This window comes from Ranitomeya variabilis, chromosome 7, assembly GCF_051348905.1.
Source record: "Ranitomeya variabilis isolate aRanVar5 chromosome 7, aRanVar5.hap1, whole genome shotgun sequence".
Lineage (NCBI taxonomy): Eukaryota > Metazoa > Chordata > Amphibia > Anura > Dendrobatidae > Ranitomeya > Ranitomeya variabilis.
This window is the reverse complement of record NC_135238.1, coordinates 48,397,762-48,414,571: the sequence shown is the minus strand read 5'-3', so window position 1 is coordinate 48,414,571 and position 16,810 is coordinate 48,397,762. Positions and strand designations below refer to the sequence as shown.

The 16,810-nt window shown below is 43.0% G+C and overlaps 1 protein-coding gene across 1 annotated transcript in view; it reads right to left on the bottom strand.

Moving 5' to 3' along the window:
• Positions 1 to 16,810, bottom strand: part of LOC143785885 (uncharacterized) — a 61,720-nt gene that overhangs the window by 27,243 nt on the left and 17,667 nt on the right. Inside the window, exon 2 of the mRNA XM_077275026.1 lies at positions 2,477 to 2,585. Within this exon, the coding sequence (XP_077131141.1) occupies positions 2,477 to 2,537 (61 nt within the window). The 5' untranslated portion in view covers positions 2,538 to 2,585. The remainder of the gene's footprint in view (positions 1 to 2,476; positions 2,586 to 16,810) is intronic.

Sequence of the window (16,810 nt, the reverse complement as noted above, 5' to 3'; positions counted from 1 at the left end):
TCAGTGCTTACGCCTACCGCAATCTCCTGGGCTGCGTCACTCTGTGGGGTCCAGACTGCACAGGCGCTTGTGCAGTCTATAAAGTGGTGGGACAGAGTGATGCTCCCCGCATTATGTTATAGATGAGTGCATGCATGTATGTGTGTGCGTGTGTGTGTGTGTGTGTGGGCAACCAATCACTAAGGCTACTTTCACACTAGCGTCGGGAACAACCCGTCGCTGTGCGTCGGCCCGACGTTCCCGACGCTAGCGTGGTCTCCGCTGCACAACGGGGGCAGCGGATGCATTTTTCCCACGCATCCGCTGCCCCATTGTGAGGTGCGGGGAAGTGCGGGGAGGTGGGGGCGGAGTTCCGGCCGCGCATGCGCGGTCGGAAAAAGCGGACCGTCGGGAGCAAAAAACGTTACATGTAACGTTTTTTTCTCCCGACGGTCCGCTACCACACGCTCAAGCATCGCAAAACGGACGCAACGTTTGGCAATGCGTCGCAAATGTTAGTCTATGACGAAAAAACGTATCCAGCAAGAACTTTTGCTGGATGCGTATTTTCGGCAAAACGACGCATTTGCGACGTATTGCAGTTACGCTAGTGTGAAAGTAGCCTAAGCATGTGTGTGTGTGTGTGTTTGTGTGTGTGTGTGTCTCAGCCACGCCCACTCCACATGGCAACCAATCACTAAGCATCTTTCATTTCACCAGAGCGGTTTATAATAAGCTGATCTGTGATTGGTTGCTATGAGCAACAGTTTTCCTTGTGGACAGTTGTGGTAACTGAGGCCTATTATTCTTATCATTTCTATGGTGTTATCATCCGTCTGTAAAGCCGGAAATAAAACATAATTTATTACTGTGCCGACACAGACCACCCTCTGACTCAGACTGCAGGGGGAGTCCAGTATCACACAGCATAGGATTAGATACACGGCTCAACAGACAGTATCACACAGCATAGGATTAGATACACGGCTCAACAGACAGTAACAAACAGGATAAGATTAGATATACGGCTCAGCAGACAGTATCACACAAGATAGGATTAGATATACAGCTCAGCAGACAGTATCACACAGGATAGAATTAGATACACAGCTCAGCAGACAGCAACACACAGGATATAATTAGATACACAGCCCAGTATCACACAGGATAGGATTAGATACACAGCTCAGCAGACAGTATAACACAAGACAGAATTAGATACACGGCTCAGCAGACAGTATAACACAAGACAGAATTAGATACACAGCTCAGCAGACAGTATCACACAGGAGAGGATTAGATACACGGCTCAGCGGACAGTATAACACAAGACAGAATTAGATACACAGCCCAGCAGACGGTATCACACAGGATAGTATTAGATACACAGCTCAGCAACAGGATGTGCCAAAGGAGAGGACCTTTTCATTCCTAGAATTCCTCTCATTTCATCTGATTTGACTTTTGTTTTTAAACACCTCCAGTTTCCAGTTGGACTAGCATTTGCAATGTCCATTAACAAGGCTCAGGGACAGTTCTTGAAAGTAGTAGGGATTGATTTGCAATCTCCATGCTTTTCTCATGTTCAACTTTACGTGGCCTGTTCAAGAGTTGGAACTGCCAAAAATCTGTTCATCTTTGCACCGGAAGGAAAAACCAAAAATGTTGTTTATCCAAAAGGCTCTTGAATGAGTTGAAAATAAAATACTATCAGTACTTGGGTAATCGTTTAGTTAATTTGTGTTGCAAATATGTAGTGTTGAGTATATGATGTGAAATGTTTTTATGTACAATATAATCATTGTAATTTGTTATAACTAACCACAGTTAGTTACTGTGCTCAGGCAACGCCGGGCTCTTCAGCTAGTCATATCTATTCTTCAGTGAACACTACATATCGACCACTGGCACCCCATCTTCCATGTGACAGAGTGCAGGACTTGCTCATATTGTGTTACTTGTGCCTAGAGAAATGCTCAGATGTCAGTGCTACTAGGTGGTGTATTAGGAAGTCATGGCCATGGAGCAAATATAAAGCTGGATAAGCCCAGGCAATTCTCTGCTTTCTCTTATAATCTACTAATGGCTGTGACTATGAGACAATTGTCATAAAACAGTTTTTTTTTTTTAAATCTCCAGCTAGTTCAGTATAACAAATAGATTACTTAGGTTATGTATTAATCCTGGAACCAGAACCATGATGGATATGATGTAAAACACTAAACTAGATACTTTGCCAGTGAGGTCTGTCACGCGTCTTTGATGATCTATAATCCCAGTCTATTCTTAAATCTATATTATAGATACACAATCGGTCTTATTACATATTGCACCATTACATTGTCAGCCCTATATAATCTGTATTTTAGCTGAATAGGGAAATCTATGGCCAAAAAAGATGAGAAAACACATAACATAAAACTTCAATTGTCCGGTCCGGTGAATGAGGAGATATTGAGTCTTTTCTGTTTTATTTAGTGGCGACTGGGGCAGTTACCTGTAGGAACGTCCTCTTTGCACCACTCATCATCCCGCACATCACTTTCTCCTTTCTCCATTATGGCTTCAGCTTTGATAATCTTCAGATATTTTCCTGGATGTCAAAGCTGTGAAAGTAATAATGTAAAAGTCACAGACAGAAGGAAAACTCACATGGAATGTTCTCGATGGAGGCTTTTACTACAAGCTCATGGGGCACCTGAGTCGCCAAAAGATGCTGACATCTCCGCTTCCTATAAGAAGTAATTTCCTTCATTAACCCCTTAGGCCTCTTTCACACTAGCGTCGTGCACTGCACGTCGCTATGCGTCGTTTGGTTGAAAAAACGCATTCTGCAAAAGTGCTTGCAGGATGCGTTTTTTCACCATTGATTTGCATTAGCGTTGCATTGCGACGCTTTGCCACACGTCGCAACCGTCGTGCGACGGTTGCGCTGTGTTGTGGCGGACCGTCGGCTGCAAAAAACGTTACATGTAACGTTTTTTGCTGCCGACAGACCGCCATTTCCGACCGCGCATGCGTGGCCGGAACTCCGCCCCCACCTCCCCGCACCTCACAATGGGGCAGCGGATGCGTGGAAAAACAGCATCCGCTCCCCCCGTTGTGCGGCGCATTCACTGCTAGCGTCGGTACGTCGGCCCGACGCACTGCGACAGGCCGAGTACGACGCTAGTGTGAAAGTAGCCTAAATTTATAATTATTATAAATTATAATGTGCCACTAAAAAACAGTCTCAAAATCAGTGGGATTTGTTGAAGCATTCCAGAGTTGTTACCCCATAAAGTGACATTAGTCAGAATTAAAAAATTTGGCCCAGTCACTTAGGCTACTTTCACACGTACTGACGCTAGCAGTGAATGCGCCGCACAACGGGGGCAGCGGATGCTGTTTTTCCACGCATCCGCTGCCCCATTGTGAGGTGCGGGGAGGTGGGGGCGGAGTTCCGGCCACGCATGCGCGGTCGGAAATGGCGGTCCGTCGGCAGCAAAAAACGTTACATGTAACGTTTTTTGCAGCCGACGGTCCGCCACAACACGGCACAACCGTCGCACGACGGTTGCGACGTGTGGCAAAGCGTCGCAATGCGACGCTAATGCAAATCGATGGTGAAAAAACGCATCCTGCAAGCACTTTTGCAGGATGCGTTTTTTCAACCAAACGACGCATAGCGACGTGCAGTGCACGACGCTAGTGTGAAAGAGGCCTTAGGTTGATACGTTTTGTGTTTATTTAGAAAAAATAATACAAATTTGAGAAAAATGTAAAAAAATAGCCATTTTCAAACTTTGAATGATTATTCCTTTAATCCAAATAGTCATACCACAGAAAAATATTAATAAATAACATTTCCCTCATGTCTGCTTTACATTGGCACCATTTGTAAAATGTTGTTTTATTTTGTCAGCCTTTTAGGTTTAAAAATGTAGCAGAAATTTTTAATTTTTTCATGGAAATTTACAAAATTTATTTTTTTTGAAGGACGTATCCAGATTTGAAGTGACTTTGGGGGTCCTGTATAGTGGAAAAAAACCAAAAGTGATACCATTTAGAAAACATCACCCCCCCCCCCCCCCCCCCCACACACACACACACACACACACACACACACACGTACGCACATTGAAAACTGCTGTCAGGTAGTTTATTAACCCCTTAGGTGATTTTAAGGAATTAATGCAAAATGGCATGACAGGAATGAAAGTGTATTTTTAACACCTAAATGTCGCTAACTTCTGAACAGGCCGCTATAGCCTCTAAGGCCGCTATTTGGTCGTGAATTGCTAGGGCAAACATCAGGATCACACAATCATGATCTCAGGGTGTCGATCAGATTAAAGTGGAAGCGCCGACAATCTGTTAACCATTTATATGATGTAGTCGCTATTGACAGCAGAATCTAAGGGGTTAAACAGATATGGACGGTGCCAACACTGATCGTGGCTGATACAGCAAGTGGTCAGCTACAGCGGACAGCCGACAGCTGCTGGATTGTCACTTGTATGGGGATGCTAGTCTCTTATATCTCAGGTCAGTAGAAAGACATATTAAGGGGTTTAAACGCACTGTTTTATTTTTGCATTATTTAAGTAATGTTTTGTCTGGAGATGTTGCATTTTTGGGATACATGCTATTTTTTGTGAGGTTGGAAGCATTTTTTCTTTTTCTGGCATTCATTTCTGATATAAATGTCATGTGAGAAAAGTTGTCCACTCATTTTTTAATATTTACATGAAGTCCAGTTTGGTTTGAACCACACATGTCAAACTCTGGCCTGTGTGCCAAATCTGTCCTGCAGGGTGATTATATTTGGCCCACGATGTTCGCACCAATCCCTGCCCCCTCCCCGGCATCACTCCAACTGTTCAGCATCCTGGATTCCGATACAGATGAAGGTAATAATGAATGAGGGATCTCAGCCATACACTGTGTGCAGAATTATTAGGCAAGTTGTAATTTACCCCCAAGGGTGGTTTGCACGTTATGGACCGGGCCAATTTTTACAATTCTGACCACTGTCACTTTATGAGGTTATAACTCTGGAACGCTTCAACGGATCCCGGTGATTCTGACACTGTTTTCTCGTGACATATTGTACTTCATGATAGTGGTAAAATTTCTTTGATATTACCTGCATTTATTTGTGAAAAAAATGGAAATTTGGTGAAAATTTTGAAAATTTCGCAATTTTCCAACTTTGAATTTTTATACAATTAAATCACAGAGATATGTCACACAAAATACTTAATAAGTAACATTTCCCACATGTCTACTTTACATCAGCACAATTTTAGAAACAAAAAAGTTGACCAGCAATTTCTCATTTTTACACCACCATTTTTTTTAGGGACCACATCTCATTTGAAGTCATTTTGAGGGGTCTATATGATAGAAAATACCCAAGTGTGACACCATTCTAAAAACTGCACCCCTCAAGGTGCTCAAAACCACATTCAAGAAGTTTATTAACCCTTCAGGTGCTTTACAGGAATTTATAGTGCGTTTTCTAGCGGATTTTTGATTGGCAGCCGTCACACACTAAAAGACGCTTTTTAGTGCAAAAAATGTTTTTTGCGTTACCACATTTTGAGTGCTATAATTTTTCCATATTTTGGTCCACAGAGTCATGTGAGGTCTTGTTTTTTGTAGGACGAGTTGACGTTTTTATTGGTAACATTTTCGGGTACATGACATTTTTTTTATCGCCTTTTATTCCGATTTTTGTGAGGCAGAATGACCAAAGACCAGCTATTCATGAATTTCTTTTTTTTTTTGAAGGGGGGAGGGCGTTTATACCGTTCCGCATTTAGTAAAATGGATAAAGCAGTTTTAGTCTTCGGGTCAGTACGATTACAGCGATACCTCATTTATATCTTTTTTTATGTTTTGGCGCTTTTATACGATAAACACTATTTTATAGCAAAAATAATTATTTTTGCATCGCTTTATTCTGAGGGCTATAACTTTTTTATTTTTTCGCTGATGATGCTGTATCGCAGCTCGTTTTTTGCGGGACAAGATGATGTTTTCAGCGGTACCATGGTTATTTATTTCCGTCTTTTTGATCGCATGTTATTCCACTTTTTGTTCGGCGGTATGATAATAAAGTGTTGTTTTTTGCCTCTTTTTTTTTTTTTACGGTGTTCACTGAAGGGGTTAACTACTGGAACAGTTTTATAAGTCAGGTTGTTACGGACGTGGCGATACCAAATATGTGTACTTTTATTGTTTTGTTTTTTTTATTTAGCTAAAGGAATGTATTTATTAGAACAATATTGTTATTATTATTTATTTAGTTTTTTTTTTTTTTTTTTTACACTTTTACTTTGCCCCGGGGGGGGGGTTTGCGGGCATCACAGTAAAGTGACAGATCGCCGATCTGACACTTTGCTGTGCACTGTGTCAGATCGGCGATCTGACGTGCACAGCTCCAGGCTTCCAGGCTGTGAAGCCACCTCCCTGCAGGACCCGGATGCAGCCCCGTGGCCATTTTGGATCCGGGGCTTGCAGGGAGGAGACACTTGGTACAAGGTGAGCACATCGCCTTGTACCGATCGTCTCAGGGAAGCATGCAGGGAGCCCCCTCCCTGCGCGATGCTTCCCTATACCGCTGGAACACTGCGATCATGTTTGATTGCAGTGTGCCGGGCTTAATGTGCCGGGGACGGTCCGTGCCCGCTCCTGGCACATAGTGCCGGATGTCAGCTGCATTAGTCAGCTGACACCCGGCCACTATCGGCCTCGCTCCCCCCGTGAGCGCGGCTGATCGCGCTGGACGTACTATTCCATCCTTGGGAAGTAAGGCCCACCCCACATGGATGGAATAGTACGTCCAATGGCAGAAAGGGGTTAGAGGATTATTTTTGTTATTAATCACCAACTACTGTATGTTCTCAATCAACCCAAAAAACTCATAAATATCAAAGCTTAATATTTTTGGAAGTTGGAGTGGGTTTTTTAGATTTGGCTATCTTAGGAGGATATGTGTTTGTGCAGGTAACTATTACTGTGCAGAATTATTTGGCAACTTAATAAAAACCCTAATATAATCCCATCTCACTTGTTTATTTTCACCAGATAAACCAATATAACTGCACAAAATGTAGAAATAAACATTTATGACATGCAAAAACAAAACCTAAAAAAATTAGTGACCAATATACTGTAGCCACCTTTCTTTATGATGACACTCAGCAGCCTCCATCCATAGATTCTGTCAGTTGCTTGATCTGTTTACGATCAACATTGCCTGCAGCAGCCATCACAGCCTCCCAGACACTGTTCCGAGAGGCAGGGCCAGACTGGGACTAAAATTCAGCCCTGGCATTTGAAGTTACACAGGCCCACTTGTCACATGGTGACTGTATAATATCTTTGTACACTTGTAGGTTACAAGCACTGAGGGGAGTGTAACACGACTATATAACATATGATCACAGCTGTATCCAGCATTACAGCTCAGTCCTATTTATTGCTTTTAGCTGCAGTACCAAGAAAAGCAGCTACTTTACCTACATAACTGGATCTCGTAGATAATGAAGGGATGAGACGACCAAAGGCTATGGAACCGCATTCTGATGCTCCATACACTTTGCCTACAGCCACTTTTGGTTCCACTGCGCAGCACGAGACCCGGTGACTCTGAAAAGCGGTGACATCAGTAACGTCACCGCTCTTCCGATATTCCGGGTCTTGCGCTGAGCTCAGCGACTGAAGAGCGGTATTGTTAATATCGTCACCGCTCTTCAGAGTCGCTGGGTCTCGCCAGGTCTGGGCTAGTAGTGGAGGTGTCTGATAGACACCTCTCCATTACTTACACCAGGGATTGATAGCAGCTGACATTACGCAGCTGACATCAACCCTAAAAATCATTGCACATACCAGAATTAAATGCTTTGGCGGCTGGGAAAAGCAGTAGAGTTAGAGTTATTCCCAGGCCCCGGGTGCTAACTACAACTGTCATCATCCTTGCCTGGTCTCCCTGCGAAGCATTTCTGCTGTATTTGCATGCACTGATCTCAGGCCGCTAAATGAGCGTGATCGACAATGCTGAAGTCGTTCGCTTGTTTCTCGGCCTCTTTACATCAACTGAGAAAGAATGATTGGGACAGAACAATCACAATTAGATCACTCTGTCCTCATACAGTATCATGTTATCAGCAGCACATCTACAGTTTACACCGGCAATGTGCTGCTGAGAACAAGAATTAGGCCATGTGCACACGTTCAGTATTTTTCGCGTTTTTTTCGCGTTTTTTCGCTATAAAAACGCGAAAAAAACGCTAACATATGCCTCCTATTATTTTCAGTGTATTCCGCATTTTTTGTGCAAATGTAGCCTTTTTTTCCGCGAAAAAATCGCATCGCGGAAAAAAAAGCAACATGTTAATTAACCCCTTCCTGACATCCGACGTACTATCCCGTCGAGGTGGGGTGGGCCCCCATGACCGCCGACGGGATAGTACGTCATAGCCGATCGGCCGCGCTCACGGGGGGAGCGCGGCCGATCGCGGCCGGGTGTCGGCTGCATATCGCAGCTGACATCCGGCACTATGTGCCAGGAGCGGTCACGGACCGCTCCCGGCACATTAACCCCCGGCACACCGCGATCAAACATGATCGCGATGTGCCGGCGGTGCAGGGAAGCATCGCGCAGGGAGGGGGCTCCCTGCGGGCTTCCCTGAGCCCCCCGCAGCAAGGCGATGTGATCGCGTTGCTGCGAGGGTCTTACCTCCCTCCCTGCAGGCTCCAGTCCCGGATCCAAGATGGCCGCGGATCCGGGTCCTGCAGGGAGGGAGGTGGCTTCACAGAAGCCTGCTCAGAGCAGGCACTGTGAAGCAGCCTGCACTTCTCGCAGATCGGTGATCTGTCAGAGTGCTGTGCAAACTGACAGATCACCGATCTGTATTGTCCCCCCCTGGGGCAAAGTAAAAAAGTAAAAAAAAAAATTTCCAAATGTGTAAAAAAAAATAAAAAAAAATATTCCAAAATAATGAAAAAAAAAAAAATATATTATTCCCATAAATACATTTCTTTATCTAAATAAAAAAAAAAAATAAATAAAAGTACACATATTTAGTATCGCCGCGTCCGTAACGACCCCACCTATAAAACTGCCCCACTAGTTAACCCCTTCAGTAAACACCGTAAGAAAAAAAAAAAAACGAGGCAAAAAACAATGCTTTATTACCATACCGCCGAACAAAAAGTGGAATAACACGCGATCAAAAAGACGGATATAAATAACCATGGTACCGCTGAAAACGTCATCTTGTCCCGCAAAAAACAAGCCGCCATACAGCATCATCAGCAAAAAAATAAAAAAGTTACAGTCCTGAGAATAAAGCGATACCAAAATAATTATTTTTTCTATAAAATAGTTTTTATCGTATAAAAGCGCCAAAACATAAAAAAATGATATAAATGAGATATCGCTGTAATCGTACTGACCCGAAGAATAAAACTGCTTTATCAATTTTACCAAACGCGGAACGGTATAAACGCCTCTCCCAAAAGAAATTCAGGAATTGCTGGTTTTTGGTCATTCTGCCTCACAAAAATCGGAATAAAAAGCGATCAAAAACGGTCACGTGTCCGAAAATGTTACCAATAAAAACGTCAACTCGTCCCGCAAAAAACAAGACCTCACATGACTCTGTGGAGCAAAATGTGGAAAAATTATAGCTCTCAAAATGTGGAGACGCAAAAACTTTTTTGCTATAAAAAGCGTCGCTGGTTTCACACTTGCGTTTTTGTCTGCAGCGTTTTTTGCACAAAAAAACGCATGCGTTTTTTCCCTATATTTAACATTGAAAACGCATGCGTTTTTTTTGTACACGTTTGGTCGCGTTTTCAAACGCATGCGGTTTTTTTCTGCATGCGTTCATTTTCAGAAATACAACCTGCAGTATTTTCTTGCGTTTTTAAGCACATGCGTTTGTTTGCGTTAAAAACGCATGCAGAAAACACACTGAAAAGCCACCCACCACCATCATTGTGATAAAGGGATCCAAACCCTAACCCTAACTCTACCCCTAACCTCACCCCTAACCGTTTAATGAACATTTTCTGACAGTCATAGTGCCACGTATTTCAGTGCCACGTATTTCAGTGCCACGTATTTCAGTGCCACGTATTTCAGTGCCACGTATTTCAGTGCCACGTATTTCAGTGCCACGTATCACATATTTCAGTGCCACGTATTTCAGTGCCACGTATTTCAGTGCCACGTATTTCAGTGCCACGTATTTCAGTGCCACGTATTTCAGTGCCACGTATCACATATTTCAGTGCCACGTATTTCAGTGCCACGTATTTCAGTGCCACGTATTTAAGTGCCACGTATCACATATTTCAGTGCCACGTATTTCAGTGCCACGTATTTCAGTGCCAGGTATTTAAGTGCCACGTATCACATATTTCAGTGCCACGTATTTCAGTGCCACGTATTTCAGTGCCACGTATTTCAGTGCCACGTGTTTCAGTGCCACGTATTTAAGTGCCACGTATCACATATTTCAGTGCCACGTATTTAAGTGCCACGTATTTCAGTGCCACGTATTTCAGTGCCACGTATTTCAGTGCCATGTATTTAAGTGCCACGTATCACATATTTCAGTGCCACGTATTTCAGTGCCACGTATTTCAGTGCCACGTATTTCAGTGCCACGTGTTTCAGTGCCACGTATTTAAGTGCCACGTATCACATATTTCAGTGCCACGTATTTAAGTGCCACGTATTTAAGTGCCACGTATTTAAGTGCCACGTATTTCAGTGCCACGTATTAAGTGCCACGTATTTCAGTGCCACGTATTTCAGTGCCACGTATTTCAGTGCCACGTATTTCAGTGCCACGTATTTCAGTCACGTTTAGGGTTAGGGTTAGGGTTAGGGTTGGAGGTAAAGTTAGGGTTGGGGCTAAAGTTAGGGTTGGGGCTAAAGTTAGGGTTGGGGCTAAAGTTAGGGTTGGGGCTAAAGTTAGGGTTAGGATTACATTTACGTTTGGATTAGGGTTGGGATTAGAATTATGGGTGTGTCAGGGCTAGGGGTGTGGTTAGGGTTACCGTTGGGATTAGGGTTAGGGGTGTGTTTGGGTTAGGGTTTCAGGTAGAATTGGCGAGTTTCCACTGTCCAGGCACATCAGGGGCTCTCCAAGAGCGACATGGCGTCCAATCTCAATTCCAGCCAATTCTGCGTTGAAAAAGTAAAACAGTGCTCCTTCCCTTCCGAGCTCTCCCGTGCGCCCAAAAAGGGGTTTACCCCAACATATGTGTTATCAGCGTACTCGGGACAAATTGAACAACAACTTCTGGGGTCCAAGCTCTCTTGTTATCCTTAGGAAAATAAAAATTTGGGGGGCTAACAATCATTTTTGTGGGAAAAAAAAGATGTTTTATTTTCACGGCTCTGCGTTATAAACTGTAGTGAAACACTTGGGGGTTCAAAGTTCTCACAACACATCTAGATAAGTTCCTTGGGAGGTCTAGTTTCCAATATGGGGTCACTTGTGGGGGGTTTGTACTGTTTGGGTACATCAGGGGCTCTGCAAATGCAACGTGACGCCTGCAGACCAATCCATTTAAGGCTGCATTCCAAATGGCGCTCCTTCCCTTCCGAGCTCTGTCATGCACCCAAACAGTGGTTCCCCCCCACATATGGGGTATCAGCGTACTCAGGACAAATTGGACAACAACTTTTGGGGTCCAATTTATCCTGTTACCCTTGTGAAAATACAAAACTGGGGGCTAAAAAATCATTTTTGTGAAAAAAAAAAAGAATTTTTATTTTCACGGATTTGCGCTATAAACTTTAGTGAAACACTTGGGGGTTCAAAGTTCTCAAAACACATCTAGATAAGTTCCTTGGGAGGTCTAGTTTCCAATATGGGGTCACTTGTGGGGGGTTTGTACTGTTTGGGTACATCAGGGGCTCTGCAAATGCAACGTGACAGCTGCTGACCAATCCATTTAAGTCTGCATTCCAAATGGCGCTCCTTCCCTTCCGAGCTCTGTCATGCGCCCAAACAGTGGTTCCCCCCCACATATGGGGTATCAGCGTACTCAGGACAAATTGGAAAACAAATTTTGGGGTCCAATTTATTCTGTTACCCTTGTAAAAATACAAAGCTGGGGGCTAAAAAATCATTTTTGAGAAAAAAAAAAAAAAATTATTTTCACGGCTCTGCGTTATAATCTGTAGTGAAACACTTGGGGGTTCAAAGCTCTCAAAACACATCTAGATAAGTTCCTTAGGGGGTCTACTTTCCAAAATGGTGTCACTTGTAGGGAGTTTCAATGTTTAGGCACATCAGGGGCTCTCCAAGCGCAACATGGCGTCCCATCTCAATTCCAGTCAATTTTGCATTGAAAAGTTAAATGGCGCTCCTTCCCTTCCAAGCTCTGCCATGCGCCCAAACAATGGTTTACACCCACATATGGGGTATCAGCGTACTCAGGACAAATTGCACAACATTTCTTGGGGTCCAATTTCTTCTCTTACCCTTGGGAAAATAAAAAATTGGGGGCGAAAAGATCATTTTTGTGAAAAAATATGATTTTTTATTTTTACGGCTCTGCATTATAAACTTCTGTGAAGCACTTGGTGGGTCAAAGTGCTCACCACACATCAAGATAAGTTCCTTAGGGGGTCTACTTTCCAAAATGGTGTCACTTGTAGGGAGTTTCAATGTTTAGGCACATCAGGGGCTCTCCAAACGCAACATGGCGTCCCATCTCAATTCCAGTCAATTTTGCATTGAAAAGTCAAATGGCGCTCCTTCCCTTCCAAGCTCTGCCATGCGCCCAAACAATGGTTTACACCCACATATGGGGTATCAGCGTACTCAGGACAAATTGCACAACATTTTTTGGGGTCCAATTTCTTCTCTTACCCTTGGGAAAATAAAAAATTGGGGGCGAAAAGATCATTTTTGTGAAAAAATATGATTTTTTATTTTTACGGCTCTGCATTATAAACTTCTGTGAAGCACTTGGTGGGTCAAAGTGCTCACCACACATCTAGATAAGTTCCTTAGGGGGTCTACTTTCCAAAATGGTGTCACTTGTAGGGAGTTTCAATGTTTAGGCACATCAGGGGCTCTCCAAACGCAACATGGCGTCCCATCTCAATTCCAGTCAATTTTGCATTGAAAAGTCAAATGGCGCTCCTTCCCTTCCAAGCTCTGCCATGCGCCCAAACAATGGTTTACACCCACATATGGGGTATCAGCGTACTCAGGACAAATTGCACAACATTTTTTGGGGTCCAATTTCTTCTCTTACCCTTGGGAAAATAAAAAATTGGGGGCGAAAAGATCATTTTTGTGAAAAAATATAATTTTTTGTTTTTACGGCTCTGCATTATAAACTTCTGTGAAGCACTTGGTGGGTCAAAGTGCTCACCACACATCTAGATAAGTTCCTTAGGGGGTCTACTTTCCAAAATGGTGTCACTTGTAGGGAGTTTCAATGTTTAGGCACATCAAGGGCTCTCCAAACGCAACATGGCGTCCCATCTCAATTCCAGTCAATTTTGCATTGAAAAGTCAAATGGCGCTCCTTCCCTTCCAAGCTCTGCCATGCGCCCAAACAATGGTTTACACCCACATATGGGGTATCAGCGTACTCAGGACAAATTGCACAACATTTTTTGGGGTCCAATTTCTTCTCTTACCCTTGGGAAAATAAAAAATTGGGGGTGAAAAGATCATTTTTGTGAAAAAATATGATTTTTTATTTTTACGGCTCTGCATTATAAACTTCTGTGAAGCACTTGGTGGGTCAAAGTGCTCACCACACATCAAGATAAGTTCCTTAGGGGGTCTACTTTCCAAAATGGTGTCACTTGTAGGGGGTTTCAGCGTTTAGGCACATCAGGGGCTCTCCAAACGCAACATGGCGTCCCATCTCAATTCCAGTCAATTTTGCATTGAAAATTCAAATGGCGCTCCTTTCCTTCCGAGCTCTGCCATACGCCCAAACAGTGGTTTACCCCCACATATGGGGTATCAGCGTACTCAGGACAAATTGTACAACAACATTGGGGGTCCATTTTCTCCTGTTACCCTTGGTAAAATAAAACAAATTGGAGCTGAAATAAATTTTGTGTGAAAAAAAAGTTAAATGTTCATTTTTATTTAAACATTCCAAAAATTCCTGTGAAACACCTGAAGGGTTAATAAACTTCTTGAATGTGGTTTTGAGCACCTTGAGGGGTGCAGTTTTTAGAATGGTGTCACACTTGAGTATTTTCTATCATATAGACCCCTCAAAATGACTTCAAATGAGATGTGGTCCCTAAAAAAAAATGGTGTTGTAAAAATGAGAAATTGCTGGTGAACTTTTAACCCTTATAACTCCGTCACAAAAAAAAATTTTGGTTCCAAAATTGTACTGATGTAAAGTAGACATGTGGGAAATGTTACTTATTAAGTATTTTGCGTGACATATGTCTGTGATTTAAGGGCATAAAAATTCAAAGTTGGAAAATTGCAAAATTTTCAAAATTTTCGCCAAATTTCCATTTTTTTCACAAATAAACGCAAGTTATATCGAATAAATTTTACCACTAACATGAAGTACAATATGTCACGAGAAAACAATGTCAGAATCGCCAAGATCCGTCAAAGCGTTCCAGAGTTATAGCCTCATAAAGGGACAGTGGTCAGAATTGTAAAAATTGGCCCGGTCATTAACGTGCAAACCACCCTTGGGGGTGAAGGGGTTAAAATGCGGAATTGCGGGGATTCCGCACACCTGGGAGTCCATTGATCTGCTTACTTCCCGCACGGGGCTGTGCCCACGATGCGGGAAGTAAGCAGATTATGTGCGGTTGGTACCCAGGGTGGAGGAGAGGAGACTCTCCTCCACGGACTGGGCACCATATAAGTGGTAAAAAATAAGAATTAAAATAAAAAATAGTCCTATACTCACCCTCGATGTCTTCCCGCCTCACCGCTACATGCTGCCGTTCGGTTCCTATAGCTGGTGTGCGGTGAAGGACCTGCCGATGACGTCACTTTCTTGTGATTGGTGACGTCATGGAAGGTCCTGCGCGCACACACCAGCTATAGGAAGAGGAACGGACGCCGCCGAGGAGATGTCTGGGTGAGTATAAGCATTTTTTTATTTTTTTTATTATTTTTAAACATTCTATCTTTTACTATAGATGCGGCATAAGCAGCATCTATAGTAAAAAGTTGGTCACACTTGTCAAACGCTATGTTTGACAAGTGTGACCAACCTGTCAGTCAGTTTTCCAAGCGATGCTACAGATCGCTTGGAAAACTTTAGCATTCTGCAAGCTAATTACGCTTGCAGAATGCTAAAAAAACCGCGAAAAAAAACGGAAAAAAAACGCAAAAAAAAAAATGCGGATTTCTTGCAGAAAATTTCCGGATTTCTTCAGGAAATTTCTGCAAGAAATCCGGACGTGTGCACATACCCTTACTGTTCCAACATAAACAATCCAATCACTCGATGAATAGGCAGCATTTTGCTTGTTTAGTATAATACACCCCATAGTCCTCCATATATTATAATGTGCACCTCAGTCCTCCATATAGTATATTACACTGCTCAGTCCTTCATATAGTATAATACACTCCTCAGTCCTCCATATAGTATAATACACTCCTCATAGTCCTCCATATAGTATAATACACTCCTCATAGTCCTCCATAGAGTATAATACACTCCTCATAGTCCTTCATATAGTATAATACACTCCCCATAGTCCTCCATATAGTATAATACACTCCTCATAGTCCTCCATATAGTATAATACACTCCCCATAGTCCTCCATATAGTATAATACACTCCTCAGTCCTCCATATAGTATAATACACTCCTCAGCCTTCCATATAGTATAATACACTCCTCAGCCTTCCATATAGTATAATACACTCCTCAGTCCTCCATATAGTATAATACACTCCTCATAGTCCTCCATATAGTATAATACACTCCTCATAGTCCTCCATATATTAAAATACACTGCAATTTCTCCATATAGTATAATACACTCCTCAGTCCTCCAAATAGTATAATACATTCCTCAGTCCTCCAAATAGTATAATACGTTCCTCATAGTGCTCCATATAGTATAATGCCCCGCCATTGTCATCCATGTAGTACAATTCACTTCTCATAGTATAATGCACGCCATAGTTCTTCATTTAGTATAATGTATTCCCCATAGTCCTCGATACAGTATAATGCAGCCCACATATAGTATAATGATGCCACCCCAGAGTATAATGCAGCCACCCCACAGAATATATTGTAGCCCCGAGTATAATGCAACCCCCAGAGAATATAATGTAGCCCCCTCATATAGTATAATGCTGCCCCTGCATATAAAATATATGGTAGCCCCCTCACAGAGCATAATGCAGCCCCCCATAGAATATAATGTAGCCCCTCTATAGAATTTAATACAGCACCCCATAGAATGTAATACAGCCAGCCCCCATAGAATGTAACGCAGCAAGCCCCCATAGAATGTAATGCAGCACAGCCTCCATAGAATGTAACGCAGCACAGCCCCCATAGAATGTAACGCAGCACAGCCCCCATAGAATGTAATGCATCACAGCCCCCCTAGAATGTAACGCATCACAGCCCCCCTAGAATGTAACGCAGCACAGCCCCCATAGAATGTAACGCAGCACAGCCCCCATAGAATGTAACGCAGCACAGCCCCCATAGAATGTAACGCAGCACAGCCCCCATAGAATGTAACGCAGCACAGCCTCCATAGAATGTAACGCAGCACAGCCCCCATAGAATGTAATGGAGCACAGCCCTCATACAATGTAATGCAGCCAGCCCCCA